The sequence below is a fragment of the Electrophorus electricus genome, chromosome 11 (genome assembly GCF_013358815.1).
Source record: "Electrophorus electricus isolate fEleEle1 chromosome 11, fEleEle1.pri, whole genome shotgun sequence".
Lineage (NCBI taxonomy): Eukaryota > Metazoa > Chordata > Actinopteri > Gymnotiformes > Gymnotidae > Electrophorus > Electrophorus electricus.
This window is the reverse complement of record NC_049545.1, coordinates 24,244,330-24,256,170: the sequence shown is the minus strand read 5'-3', so window position 1 is coordinate 24,256,170 and position 11,841 is coordinate 24,244,330. Positions and strand designations below refer to the sequence as shown.

General features: G+C 46.5%; 2 protein-coding genes across 3 annotated transcripts in view; one reads left to right on the top strand and one right to left on the bottom strand.

Moving 5' to 3' along the window:
• Nucleotides 1–7,701, top strand: part of arhgef38 (Rho guanine nucleotide exchange factor (GEF) 38) — a 19,575-nt gene extending 11,874 nt beyond the window's left edge. Inside the window, exons 7-14 of the mRNA XM_035531758.1 lie at nt 377–510; nt 660–764; nt 939–1,061; nt 1,415–1,729; nt 2,104–2,238; nt 3,682–3,883; nt 5,875–6,107; nt 7,222–7,701. Coding sequence (XP_035387651.1) covers nt 377–510; nt 660–764; nt 939–1,061; nt 1,415–1,729; nt 2,104–2,238; nt 3,682–3,883; nt 5,875–6,107; nt 7,222–7,404 — 1,430 coding nt within the window. The 3' untranslated portion in view covers nt 7,405–7,701. The remainder of the gene's footprint in view (nt 1–376; nt 511–659; nt 765–938; nt 1,062–1,414; nt 1,730–2,103; nt 2,239–3,681; nt 3,884–5,874; nt 6,108–7,221) is intronic.
• A 107-nt stretch (nt 7,702–7,808) lies between these two features.
• On the bottom strand, nt 7,809–11,770 carry ints12 (integrator complex subunit 12). Of its 2 annotated transcripts, none has more exons than XM_027022754.2 (7): nt 11,662–11,770; nt 11,207–11,364; nt 10,921–11,106; nt 10,318–10,502; nt 9,991–10,150; nt 8,959–9,114; nt 7,809–8,571 (listed from the first exon to the last, which is right to left on the bottom strand). In XM_027022754.2, the coding sequence occupies exons 2-7, from the start codon at nt 11,360–11,362 to the stop codon at nt 7,972–7,974; spliced, it is 1,443 nt and encodes a 480-aa protein (XP_026878555.2). In that variant the 5' UTR covers nt 11,363–11,364; nt 11,662–11,770; the 3' UTR covers nt 7,809–7,971. The 2 variants fall into 2 exon arrangements, with proteins under 2 accessions (XP_026878555.2, XP_026878554.2); XM_027022753.2 differs by having other exon boundaries at nt 11,530–11,769.
• Nucleotides 11,771–11,841: the final 71 nt, after the last annotated feature.

The window sequence follows — 11,841 nt, the reverse complement described above, 5'->3', positions numbered from 1 at the left end:
TTGCTGTTTGAGTTAGGTCTGCTGTTTGAGTTGGGTCTACTGTTTAAGTTGAGTTTGCTGTTTGAGTTGGGTCTACTGTTTGAGTTGGGTATACTGTTTGAGTTGAGTTTGCTGTTTGAGTTGGGTCTAATGTTTGAGTTGAGTTTGCTGTTTGAGTTGAGTTTGTTGTTAGAGTTGAGTTTGTTCTTTGAGTTGGGTCTACTGTCTGACTTGCGTTTGTTGTTTGAGTTGGGTCTGCTGTATGAACTATGTCTGCTGTTTGAGCTAAGCTTGCTGTTCATTCTGCTGTTTTCCTGTTTTGAGTTCTGGGCTCAGTAGCCTAAAGCTTCCCTCAGAGGTTATAAACGCTGCTGTATGGGTGGCTGTGTGTTTACAGTGATGAAGTACAAAAGGAGTGATGATGAGGGCACACTGAAGGGGAGACTCAACAAGTTCAATATTCACTCCATCCGCAAAAAATCTGACCGCATCACTGGCTACTTCAAGATCCTCACGGGAGTCGAGCCGCAGGTATTCTCACCAGCGTCTGCCCCATTCTACTGTTCATCCCGTTTCCTCTCTGTGTGGTGTGAGGTGTGGGACGTGCCGGTGGGGTTCCCTCCGGCCATTCCTCCAGCATGTGAGCCCAGCACTGACGACAGGGACTGTCCCTCTCTCAGGTGCGTGACGAGGTGTTCGATAAGGAAGAGAAATTCTTCCGGAACCTGGAGAAAGCCGTCAGGCAGCTGGTTAAAAATGTCGGCGCCTTCCAGCTCTACGCACAGGTACGGTGGCAAATCAGAGCGTCTAAGGTGCTTGTCAGACCGACGCCCACGTCATCCTAATCCAAACAATGGCACACGCCCCCAGAATGTACCTGCAGCCATTTAATGAAGATCTGTCATAAAACTAGTTGTGTTTCATCCTAAAATCTAAAATGAATTCTTTCCGGCCTCTAGGACTTGATCTCTGTCGGAGTGCAGAGTGCTGAAGACTTGGAAGCCATAATGAAGGATTCAGACAAAATAGACACCAACGGCTACCAGCACAGGAGGAACGGGCATGATCCCTACAAACAGCTGGTAAGGCCAGGAGTCCGTGAGGAGGAGCAGGGTTGCCAGGTGTCTGAGCAACCCTCAGGCCACCCAGGCTTTGCACCATGCCTCCTCCCAGCGTACTGTAGGCTGTACTCTGGTCAGTTCACTCTGTCATTACATGCTGTATGTAATGTTCGCTTACGTTTCTCTGTTTGTCTCTGTTTTTCTCATGCTCCTTTACTCTCCCTCTTTCTCTCTTCCCACTCCCTCTTGCCCTTTCTATTTCTCTCTCTCTCTCTCTCATTCTCTCTCTCCCTCCCTCTCCTTCTCTCTCTCTCTCTCTCTCTCTCTCTCCCTCCCTCCCCCGCCCCACCCTCTTCTCTCTTGTTGCTCCTCAGAGTGAGCGGGTGGAGCAGGTGGTGCTGGCTCCCCTTTCCACCCTGCAGGCCATGTTCTCTGCCCCACAGAAGCTGATCCAGAAGCGTTATGACAAGCTCCTGGATCGCTGTAGCTGCCCCGACGCACCCTCTTCCTGCAGCGAGGAGCAACTGCAGGCGCAGCGGGACTACCAGGCCTTGAACGCCCAGCTGGCGGAGGAGCTCCAGCGCTTCAACAACGCCGCCAGCACCATCCTCACCAACTGCCTGCTGGGTGTGGTGGGACTGCTCAGAGACCTCATGCAGTCAGCCAGGCCTCCAGTACAGCAGCTGCTTGTGAGTGTGTCTGTGTGTGTGTGAGTGTGGGCGTGAGTGTGTGGGGGTATGTATATGTGAATGTGTGTGAAAGTGTGTGTGTGAGAGTGGGAGTGTGTGTGTGTGTGTGTGTGTGTGTGTTGTAATCTGAGACAGTGTAAGGTTCAGTTGGTCAGCACATTCTGATTGCTGGTTGTGAACTTTCAGGTGAAGTCTGTTCAAACGTGTAATGAATGTGAACTCACTTCTCGTTATGGCATCATGCCTGCTTTTTAGACATTTTAACACACTCTGCACATAGGGGGCGTGACCTTCTAACCTAGCCTATCCGCTGCTGCACATAGGGGGCGTGACCTTCTAACCTAGCCTATCCGCTGCTGCGTTGCTCTCCTCAGGCTCCACTGTCGAATGCCAGCGAAGTCCAGCACAGCCTCATGGAGGAGATCTGTAGCCTGGCGTTCGTCAGAGAGAACTCCCAGAGGCTGATGGAGCGCAAGGTTAGCTTTGAGAAGCGGGAAAAAAAGAACGCGGTAAGATACCTCACGCTGAAGCATGCGGGAGCACGCAGACACGTGGACACAGACGCACGGACACAGACAGACAAAGACACGTGGACACAGACGTACGGACACAGACGTACAGACACAGACAGACAAAGACACATGGACACAGACGTACGGACACAGACATGCAGACACAGACAGACAAAGACACGTGGACACAGACGTACGGACACAGACGTGCAGACACAGACAGACAAAGACACGTGGACACAGACGTACGGACACAGACGTGCAGACACAGACAGACAAAGACACGTGGACACAGACGTACGGACACAGACGTGCAGACACAGACAGACAAAGACACGTGGACACAGACGTACGGACACAGACGTGCAGACACAGACAGACAAAGACACGTGGACACAGATGTACGGACACAGACGTGCAGACGCAGACAGACAAAGACACGTGGAAACAGACGTACGGACACAGACAGACAAAGACACATGGACACAGACGTACGGACACAGACATGCAGACACAGACAGACAAAGACACGTGGACACAGACGTACGGACACAGACGTGCAGACACAGACAGACAAAGACACGTGGACACAGACGTACGGACACAGACGTGCAGACACAGACAGACAAAGACACGTGGACACAGATGTACGGACACAGACGTGCAGACGCAGACAGACAAAGACACGTGGAAACAGACGTACGGACACAGACAGACAAAGACACATGGACACAGACGTACGGACAGATATACGGACATGTGGCCTGCCCTGGAGAGTTGCATTTCAAATGCTTCATTTCATCTAATGTACATTTTAGAATGTTGGTTCTGCCTTAAAATCCTTGTTTAGGGAAAATTATTGGGAAGACAACAATAATACCTCCACACACACACACAAACATTTCTATTATTTATTCTGTCTTTTAGAATTGATTTTATAAAGTATTTTATTTTGAACAGCCATCAGATATCAATCGACAGTCTCGTTCTATTGAAGCTCTGTGATATGATGTTTAGGTCTGTGATGTGCTGCTCACACCTGCTGTTACTAACTGTGACTCTCAGCTCTGACCTCCCGTCCGAGTTCCCTGAGGGTTCATAATGAATGGCTACGTTTTAGATGTTCTTCTAGTTCTACTATATCTCTGCCTAAAGCACATTGTAAATGTTGTTTAAAATGTGTGTAAATGAGTAATTAAATATCTGTTTTTAATTATACTAGTTGCACACCCACACCGTAGTGTTTTCTGTTTAAGAGATAAGACGCTTTTTTGATCCCGAAGGAAACTGCAGGTTAATTGATCCAATTAAAGCTTAATTGTAGTGAACTTAGCACACAGCACACAGCTCAGCAGGGATCTGTGTGCCAAGGCCCCAGCGGGACCCCTGAGTGTTCGTTACTCCCTGTCCCTGACCCTGTGGTCGTTGTGACCCCCGCAGACCCCTGAGGCACAGCGGCAGACACAGGCCGACAGGGCCAGGCTGCGGGAGGAATTCCCCGTCGAGCGCCTCTACCGGCTCCGGAGGAACTGTAACGCCTGCCAGGATGAAGACGTGACCCTGCTGGAGGGAGAGCTGGTGGGTGTGCTGGAGGACCACGACCCACTGGGCAGCACCAGCCGCTGGCTAGTCGACACCGGCAGTAAGTGTGTGCGTGTGTGTGTGTGTGTGTGTGTGTGTGTGTGTGTGTGTGTGTGTGTGTGTGTGTGCGTGCGTGCGTGTGTGCGTGTGTGCGTGTGTGTGTGGTTGCTTGTAAGTGGCATTATTTTTCTTTACAGGGTGTGTAATGTTATTTTGGGTGGTGATATTTCAAATGATTCTTGCTATACCATTCTGCTGTGAAAGTCCGACCGGAACTGAACCAGAACTGTCATCATCATGTGCATCAAAGTGTGTTTCAACAGGACACGTTAGAATGAGAGAAAATCCACCTACACTGACCTACAAGTCGACCACTGGGAACCGCACTGTTTCTGGAAGTTTCCGGCTGTTTCTCCATCACCGAGACTGCGATGAGTGTGTGGGAGAGCGCCGCTATATGGAGCTCTCCACCTATATGAACTCTGCTCTCTCTCCACTGGGGCCTGTTGCCCCAGACACGACTGTCCCGCTGTATTGGAGCATGTGCACTATGACGTGAGCGCTCTTGAAGCACACACACATCTTGTCCCTCGAGATCCAAGTAATGAGGAGAAACATCTGTGTGTGTGGCGGGTTTTTCCACAGCTACCGACCACAAAACAAGTGTCTTGTTAAAATTTAGTGGAGTGTTGCTGCAAACTGCCCATTACAGCACCACTTTAAGAACAGAAACATGAAGAACAGAGGAACGTGTCTCTGTGTTCCACATTTACATGACATTCCTGTCCAAAATGCCTTCCATTAAACAGCTCCAGTCCCCGGAGAACCAGGGCCTCCTGCCCTGTAGCGCTCCACATTACCCAGACCTGCGTTACCTGGATCAGGTGTTCCAGAGCTGTTTCCTAAGTCATGAGACAGTCCATGTTTTTACTCTGACCCTGCTCCCAGGACGCCTGCGTGACGTGGTCTTAATGGCTTGCTTCAGGCATGTTGGAAGATGGGATGAGGCAATTTGAACCGTGCGTTGAGGAGGGAAAACTCAGAGCTATGCAGAGCAGTGGGACCTGGAAACAAAGCCGTGGGCAGTGGGACCCAGAAAGCCGTGGGCAGTGGGACCCAAGTCCTTGCTCTGAACTGGCTTGGGGTTCAGTACCTTACCTAAGAGCAAAAAGGTGTATACAACAGATGAGCTCAAATCCATGGAAGAACTAAGAGCCCAGAGTTGAGAGAATATCTGGTTACATTAGGGCATGTTACATACATCAGGTTACATTAGAACATGTTATATACATCTGGTTACATTAGAACATGTTACATGCATCTTGTTACATTAGAACATGCTACATATATCTGGTTACATTAGAACATGTTATATACATCTGGTTACATTAGAACATGCTACATACATCTGGTTACATTACAACATGTTACATCCACCTGGTTACATTAGAACATACTACATGCATCAGGTTACATTAGAACATGGTACATACATCTGATTACATTAGAACGTGCTACATACATCTGGTAACATTACAACATGTTATATTCATCAGGGTACATTAGAACATGTTACATACATCTGGTTACATTAGAATGTGCTACATATATCTGGTTACATTAGAACATGTTATATACATCTGGTTACATTAAAACATGCTACATCCACCTGGTTACATTAGAACATGGTACATGCATCAGGTTACATTAGAACATGGTACATATATCTGGTTACATTAGAACATGCTACATATATCTGGTTACATTAGAACATGGTACATGCATCAGGTTAAATTAGAACATGCTACATACATCTGGTTACATTATAACATGCTACATGCTACATATCAGGACAGCTCAGCTTCCTTCAGCATTACGAATGGTGACACTGATGGTCCCATTAGCCAGACCACAAGAGCAAGTGTTCCTTCACTTACAAAGCTGCTATTCAGCTCTGTCTCCCTTCTCAGCTTTCACTCATTACACTCACAGACCTCTCTTTGTGTGTGTGTGTGTGTGTGTGTGTGTGTGTGTGTGTGTGTGTGCGCCCAGCTACCCGGGGCTATGTGTATTCTACCTTCCTAAAGGCCTATAACCCACAGCGTGACGTCAGTGAGTGTCCGGATGACTTTGACAACCTGAGCCTGTTTGTGTCGGGCAGCAGGAGTGGCAGCTTGTATAACTTCAGCCGGTACAACACACCCGACAGCGCCTCTACTCCAGCCGACCAGCAGGGGGAGACAGAGAGCCCCCAGGACGAGACCGGCATGGCTGTGGAACAGCATGTAAGACACGCGGTCTGCTACAAGGCTGCATGAGTGGGGTACCAGGCAGATTTAAGGTGGCTTTCACATGTACAACAATAGCTTTGTTCATTACTGGTCAGAACCACCTTAAATTAAATCCATGTGTAGCTTTGTAGTATAGTCCACAGGAGGGAAGATGGGGACTGATACAATGGTCATTTAGCATGCATTTAAAGAGTTGCAAAGTTAATACTTGAAGTTACAATATGTACAAGCAGAGTTTAACATTTGGTGACCTCAGAAAGCAAAAATGTGTGATCAGACTTTTAAATGTTGTGTTAGTATTACTATACAGTCATGTTTTATATATATATATATATATATATATATATATATATATATATATATATATATATACATACATATATATATATATATATATACATATATATATATATATACATACATATATATATATATATATATACATATATATACATATATATATACACTCAAAGTGGCTAAGAGTGGATATTACACGTAGTTAAGGTTTATATTACTGATAAGGTTATATCATGAGCAGGTTATACAATACAAAAAGGAACGTTAATGAAGATGTTGACATTTATGAAGTTTTAACTTTGTCCCGTGAGCCAGGCAAAAACGCTAGAGCGAGTCTATTGGTTAACCTATTGGTTAATTGATGTTGGTTAATTGTTTTCACTGGGGCCCAAAATCCCTGGTGGTCCCCATGATCCCAGTATGGGAAAGGTTCTGACTTACAAATGTATTACATCCCAGGACCAGAACTGGATTTAGCTTAAATGGTGTACAAAGGCAAAACCTCTGAAAGGTTCTGGTCCACACTGACATCTACTGGTCACCTACTGCAAATGACTTGAAAAGCATTTAGAACTGAAGTTTAAATCTTAAAAATAAATAAACTTCTGTTAGAACATGTTGAAGAAGACGTTCATACATTTACTATATAGGCATATTAACATTTATCATTATTTATTCATATTATTTCTAATTATGCTGTCATATTTCCAGAAGCGCACCAGTCAGACTAGATAAGATTAAAAACGAGAGGCAGCGGCACAGCGCCCTCTACTGGCCAGCAGCAGTAACTGTTTGACTCTCGTCTCTCCAGTTCTACGCGGTGTACGCGTTCAACGCGCGCTGCGCTCAGGAGCTCAGTCTGCAGGAGTACCAGCCCGTGCGCATCCTGCAGTTCTGCGACCTCGGAGGCAACAAGGATTGGTGGCTGGCCGAGGTCAACGGGCAGAAGGGCTACGTCCCAGCGAACTACCTCGGCAAGATGTCCTACGCGTGAGACCGGACCAGAACCGACCAGACCAGACCCAGTTATTTCCTGAGCCTCCCCCAACCACCTTTGGTTTTTAACTTAATGAAGGGCGTTGTTGCACTAAGAGATGAACTTTCCTAGCACTTTGCATTTCTACCTAAAGTGTTTAATTATCAACACTGATGAAGATTATAATATTTAAGAGGAACTGATTATAATATATTTTATATATATAAAAATTGTGTATAAGAAATTATTGAAATGAATTTTCTATAAAATTTAAGTATACAAAAGCTCATCCTATTTGATGAACACTTCTTTAAAAAAAAAACTGCACCTCTAAATTTCTCATGATGGAAAATCAAAATAAAAATTCTTACTCATTTTGAAATGATGTTATTTATTAAAGTCATTTTTAAAAGTGCAGGTTACTGCTGTTGCTTTAGACCACAGAGCACTACATTACCAAGCATTCTCTATACAAAGAGCACTACATTACCCAGCATCCTCTATACAGAGAGCACTACATTACCCAGCATCCTCTATACAGAGAGATTGAAGCATTAGTTCTGGATTTGTTTCCTCCCGCTCTGTTCATTTCTTCATCTTCCTCTGTGCGGCTTTCTTCTTCACCATCTGCAGTCTCTTCATGGCGTTGAGCTGAGACTCCTGGGATGTCGGCGTTTTGCCATCTGCTGACACTTTGGCCCCGGCGTTACTGTTATTGTTATTGCTGCTGGTGCAGCCCCCGTTTCCACCACTGTTGACGACCGAGCTGCCGTTGCCCCCCGGGCCACTGGAGGGCGCCGTTCCAGGCGAGGTAGAGCCCGTGGTCATCGGCTTGCCCAGGCTCTCCCCGCTGGCCGAGCGGCTCAGAGGCTGTTTGCCCAGCGTGAGAGGAGGGGGTACTTTCAGCTGCGCTGTGGACGAACCGTTATTCCCATTACCGCTCCCGCCTCCGGCACCGCCGCCGGCACCTCCTGGTGCTTTGGCACTCGGCTTCACGCTGGCCAGTGCAGACAGACCCATGGGCTTGGGCCCTGCGGGGGGTGGGGGGGGCTTGCTGGGGCCGGGCTTGCTGCCGGAGGCCCCTGCTGTGGTGGTTTTTGTAAAAGCAGCCCAGCCCGTGAGAGCGCTGCCCGAGGGCAGAGATGATCCGCTGCTTGAAGAGCTTCCCGATGTCACTGTGGACACCTGAGAGGGATACGTGCAGACAAACGTGCGCACGCGCACACACACACACACACACACACACACACACACACACACACACACACACACACACACACACACACACACACACACACACACACACGAAAAACAGCATGTGCATTAAACATGACAATGGACTTAAAGTGCAGCATGGATTTAAAAGGCTGCTGCTGCATTCTGAGTTCAAGTTTGGTTTATTCGTCACATACACAGTCATATACACTATAACTCGCAGTGAAATGGTGGAGAGTGCTCTGTCCAAACTGAGGAAGAGAAAACAAAAGAAAACAGGGCTGCATAGAGAAATGCAAAGTCTTGTCCATGTGGCGCACAGATGAAGATCCGAGGGTGTCAGTGCGCTGCCCTCACCTTCATCTCTGTCCTCTTGAAGGCCTGGAAAGATCCGGCCGCTTCCGGCTTGGCCTTGAGCTCCGGCTTCTTCACCAGGGGCTCCTTCACCACGGGAGCAGCCGATAGAGACACTGCAGGCGCTGCCTTCTGAGGAGGCTTCTGGGTCTTCTGAGCCTGAGGGAGTAAAGCATAAACACCCCACAGTATAAACACCCCACAGTATAAACACTCCACACCCACAGCCTCACTTCTCCTCCTGTACTTTATTCTACCAGCACCACACAACCCACAAACACCTTCCATACCATCAGTGTGAATCCTACAAACCCTACAGCTTTTCTACTATGGACAGATATTATACATTCTAATAAAAGCTCAGATTAGATGTTAAGGTCAGCAGCTGAAGGTTAAAGAGGAGAACCTGAAAGCAACGAGTTAAATTAGCAGAGCCTCAGGTGAGACTGCAAAAGAAATAGCTAAAGTTACTTCAAAAAAAATCACAGCATCTAGTTTAAACTGATTTCTTGTATCATTTTACAGCAGTGCGACATTCAATACTGGTAGCCAGGTCTAATGTAGATGGATAAAAGAAAAGTTCTTTTAAAAGGAAAATGACACTAATGTGAATGAGATGGAACTACAACTAGTAAACCAGGATTTTCTTTAGTATATGTATTTTCCACAACTGATTAGTACCATTCAAACCATGCATGGATGGTTTTCATAGTCTTAAAGGCATTGTAATGGTTTATGATTAAATGTGCTTAAGACATATGTAGTGAAGGTTGATGCCTAAATATATCAATTAATTTCCACGCATGTATACATACATACATACATAGATATCATTATTGATTGATTGATTGACCTTATTATTATTTTCATACAGTCTGGGTAGGAAAAAATGACCTGTTCTACTACTGCCATCAGCTCCTTCAACACTGTGCGTCAGTGATGGCCATTGTACTTACAATATCTCCTTCCCACGTGCTGGGTCTACGTTCAGTGCTTCTGAAGAACATATAAAAGCCACCAAAGCAGAACACTCACCATGCGCTTCATCTGTCTGGTGCAGCGCGCACAGTACCACACCAGACGTGGGTCGTTCACATCCTTGTCTGTAACCTGAGGCTTGTGGCATTCTTGGTGGTACAGATTGTGACACTCCTGACACTCCACAAGCTGATTTCCTGATGTGACTGTCATCTGTCTGTGGTGAACAAGAGAGGGACATGTAGCTTAGCAATACAGTAGGATGTTCTCAAAGCATATATGGCCTTACTGAATGTCACACACACAGCAAGCAGACATACACAACGAAAACAATGTGCTTCCGTTTATTTGAGAATATATGAAAGTTTGTTGAACGTGACAGACCGGCAGACCACACAGACGAGGCCCATCTCCATGGCAAAGTCGTCGGCATTGGTCTCGTCGCCGTAACTGAAGTCTGCGAGGGGGGGGTCCTTGTGCTGGAAGGTGATGGGGGATGAGCGGCTCTCTGGCCTGTCCAGCCTCTGCTTTTTCAGGGGCTCCACCGCATCAGTGCACTCCACCCTCACCTGCAGAGAAAACGGGCCACAGTCGTCATACCGCAGCTCCACTCAAACAGCACTGCACACTGGGAATGTTCAAAGCGCATGCTGTGTTGAGAATTGTTATTAATTTAAAAAAAAAAAAAAAAAAAAAAAAAAAAAAAAAAAAAAAAAAAAAAAGAGGAGGCATTTGAGTGACTGGAGTTTGGGAGCACGCGCGCACACACACACACACACACACACACACACACACATACACACACACATACACACACACATACACACACACATACACACACACATACACACACACATACACACACACATACACACACACATACACACACACATACACACACACACACACACACACACACACACACACACACACACACACACACACACACACACACACACACACACACACACACACGAGATTGCCCACCTTCTCAGCGGGTCTTTTCTCTGCCTCCTTCTTGCTTTTCTCTGAGCTGCTTGACTTTCCGCTGCCACTACTGCTGCTGGAGGACGAGGATGAAGACGAGGACGAAGACGAGGAGGACGAATTGGATGATGACTTGGCCTCTGGTTTGTTTATTTTTGGCAGTGACACCTTGGTCACCTCGACTTCCTATGGCGGGGGGGAATATTTTCAATACATACCATATGTTACATAGAATTCATAAAAGGTCAATGTGAATTTCATCAAACTAGCGGAGATCAGCCGGCACCTTTAGTGACGACCGGTAAACTGACTCGCTGCCCCTGGCCAAAGACTCGTCCAGGAGGGCTCTGAGCTTCTCGGCAGAGTCCTTGCTCTTGGAGTGCAGATATCCCAGCCCCTTCAGGAAGACAGGGTCCAGTTCCAGACTCACCGCTCCGGCCATAGCTATGAAGACAAGAGACACCAAGCGAAACGTGGTGTAATGATACGAGTCCAAGTCTCAGAGCGGTGTTATCTGTTCAGCCCGTGTTATAGCGGATATAGACCCATCACCTAGCCCATGTTAGCCAGCCTGCTATACTCGGGTAAATGTTTCATTACTTTACTTGCCTTGACCTCCTTACATACGTGCTCTGAGCGTTCAGACACTCGACTGTACTAAATATTCCACACACATAAAAAATAAAACCGTAAACCTTTTAAAAATAAAAAATAAAAATATTCCTGCTAGCGGTAGCGTACTTTCCACCCAGATGACGCTGGTCCTCCCAGTTAAAAGGCAGGATGGAAACAAGCAGAAGCGTCTCTTTATCCTGTATGATCTGTTAGGATTCAGAGAAAGTACGGGAATTTACATCCACCTCAATGTATTTAAATATTTATACAAATATTTTAATTACACGCATGTGTAATAAATACTGC

What these genes read in the sequence shown, in the direction of transcription:
- ints12 (XM_027022754.2), bottom strand. Translation starts at nt 11,362, where the DNA reads ATGGCCGGAGCGGTGAGTCTGGAACTGGACCCTGTCTTCCTGAAGGGG. An exon ending in TTTACCGGTCGTCACTAAAG is followed by an intron (nt 11,107 to 11,206) that starts GTGCCGGCTGAT and finishes CCCCCGCCATAG; the next exon opens with GAAGTCGAGGTGACCAAGGT. An exon ending in CTCGTCTGTGTGGTCTGCCG is followed by an intron (nt 10,151 to 10,317) that starts GTCTGTCACGTT and finishes TGTTCACCACAG; the next exon opens with ACAGATGACAGTCACATCAG.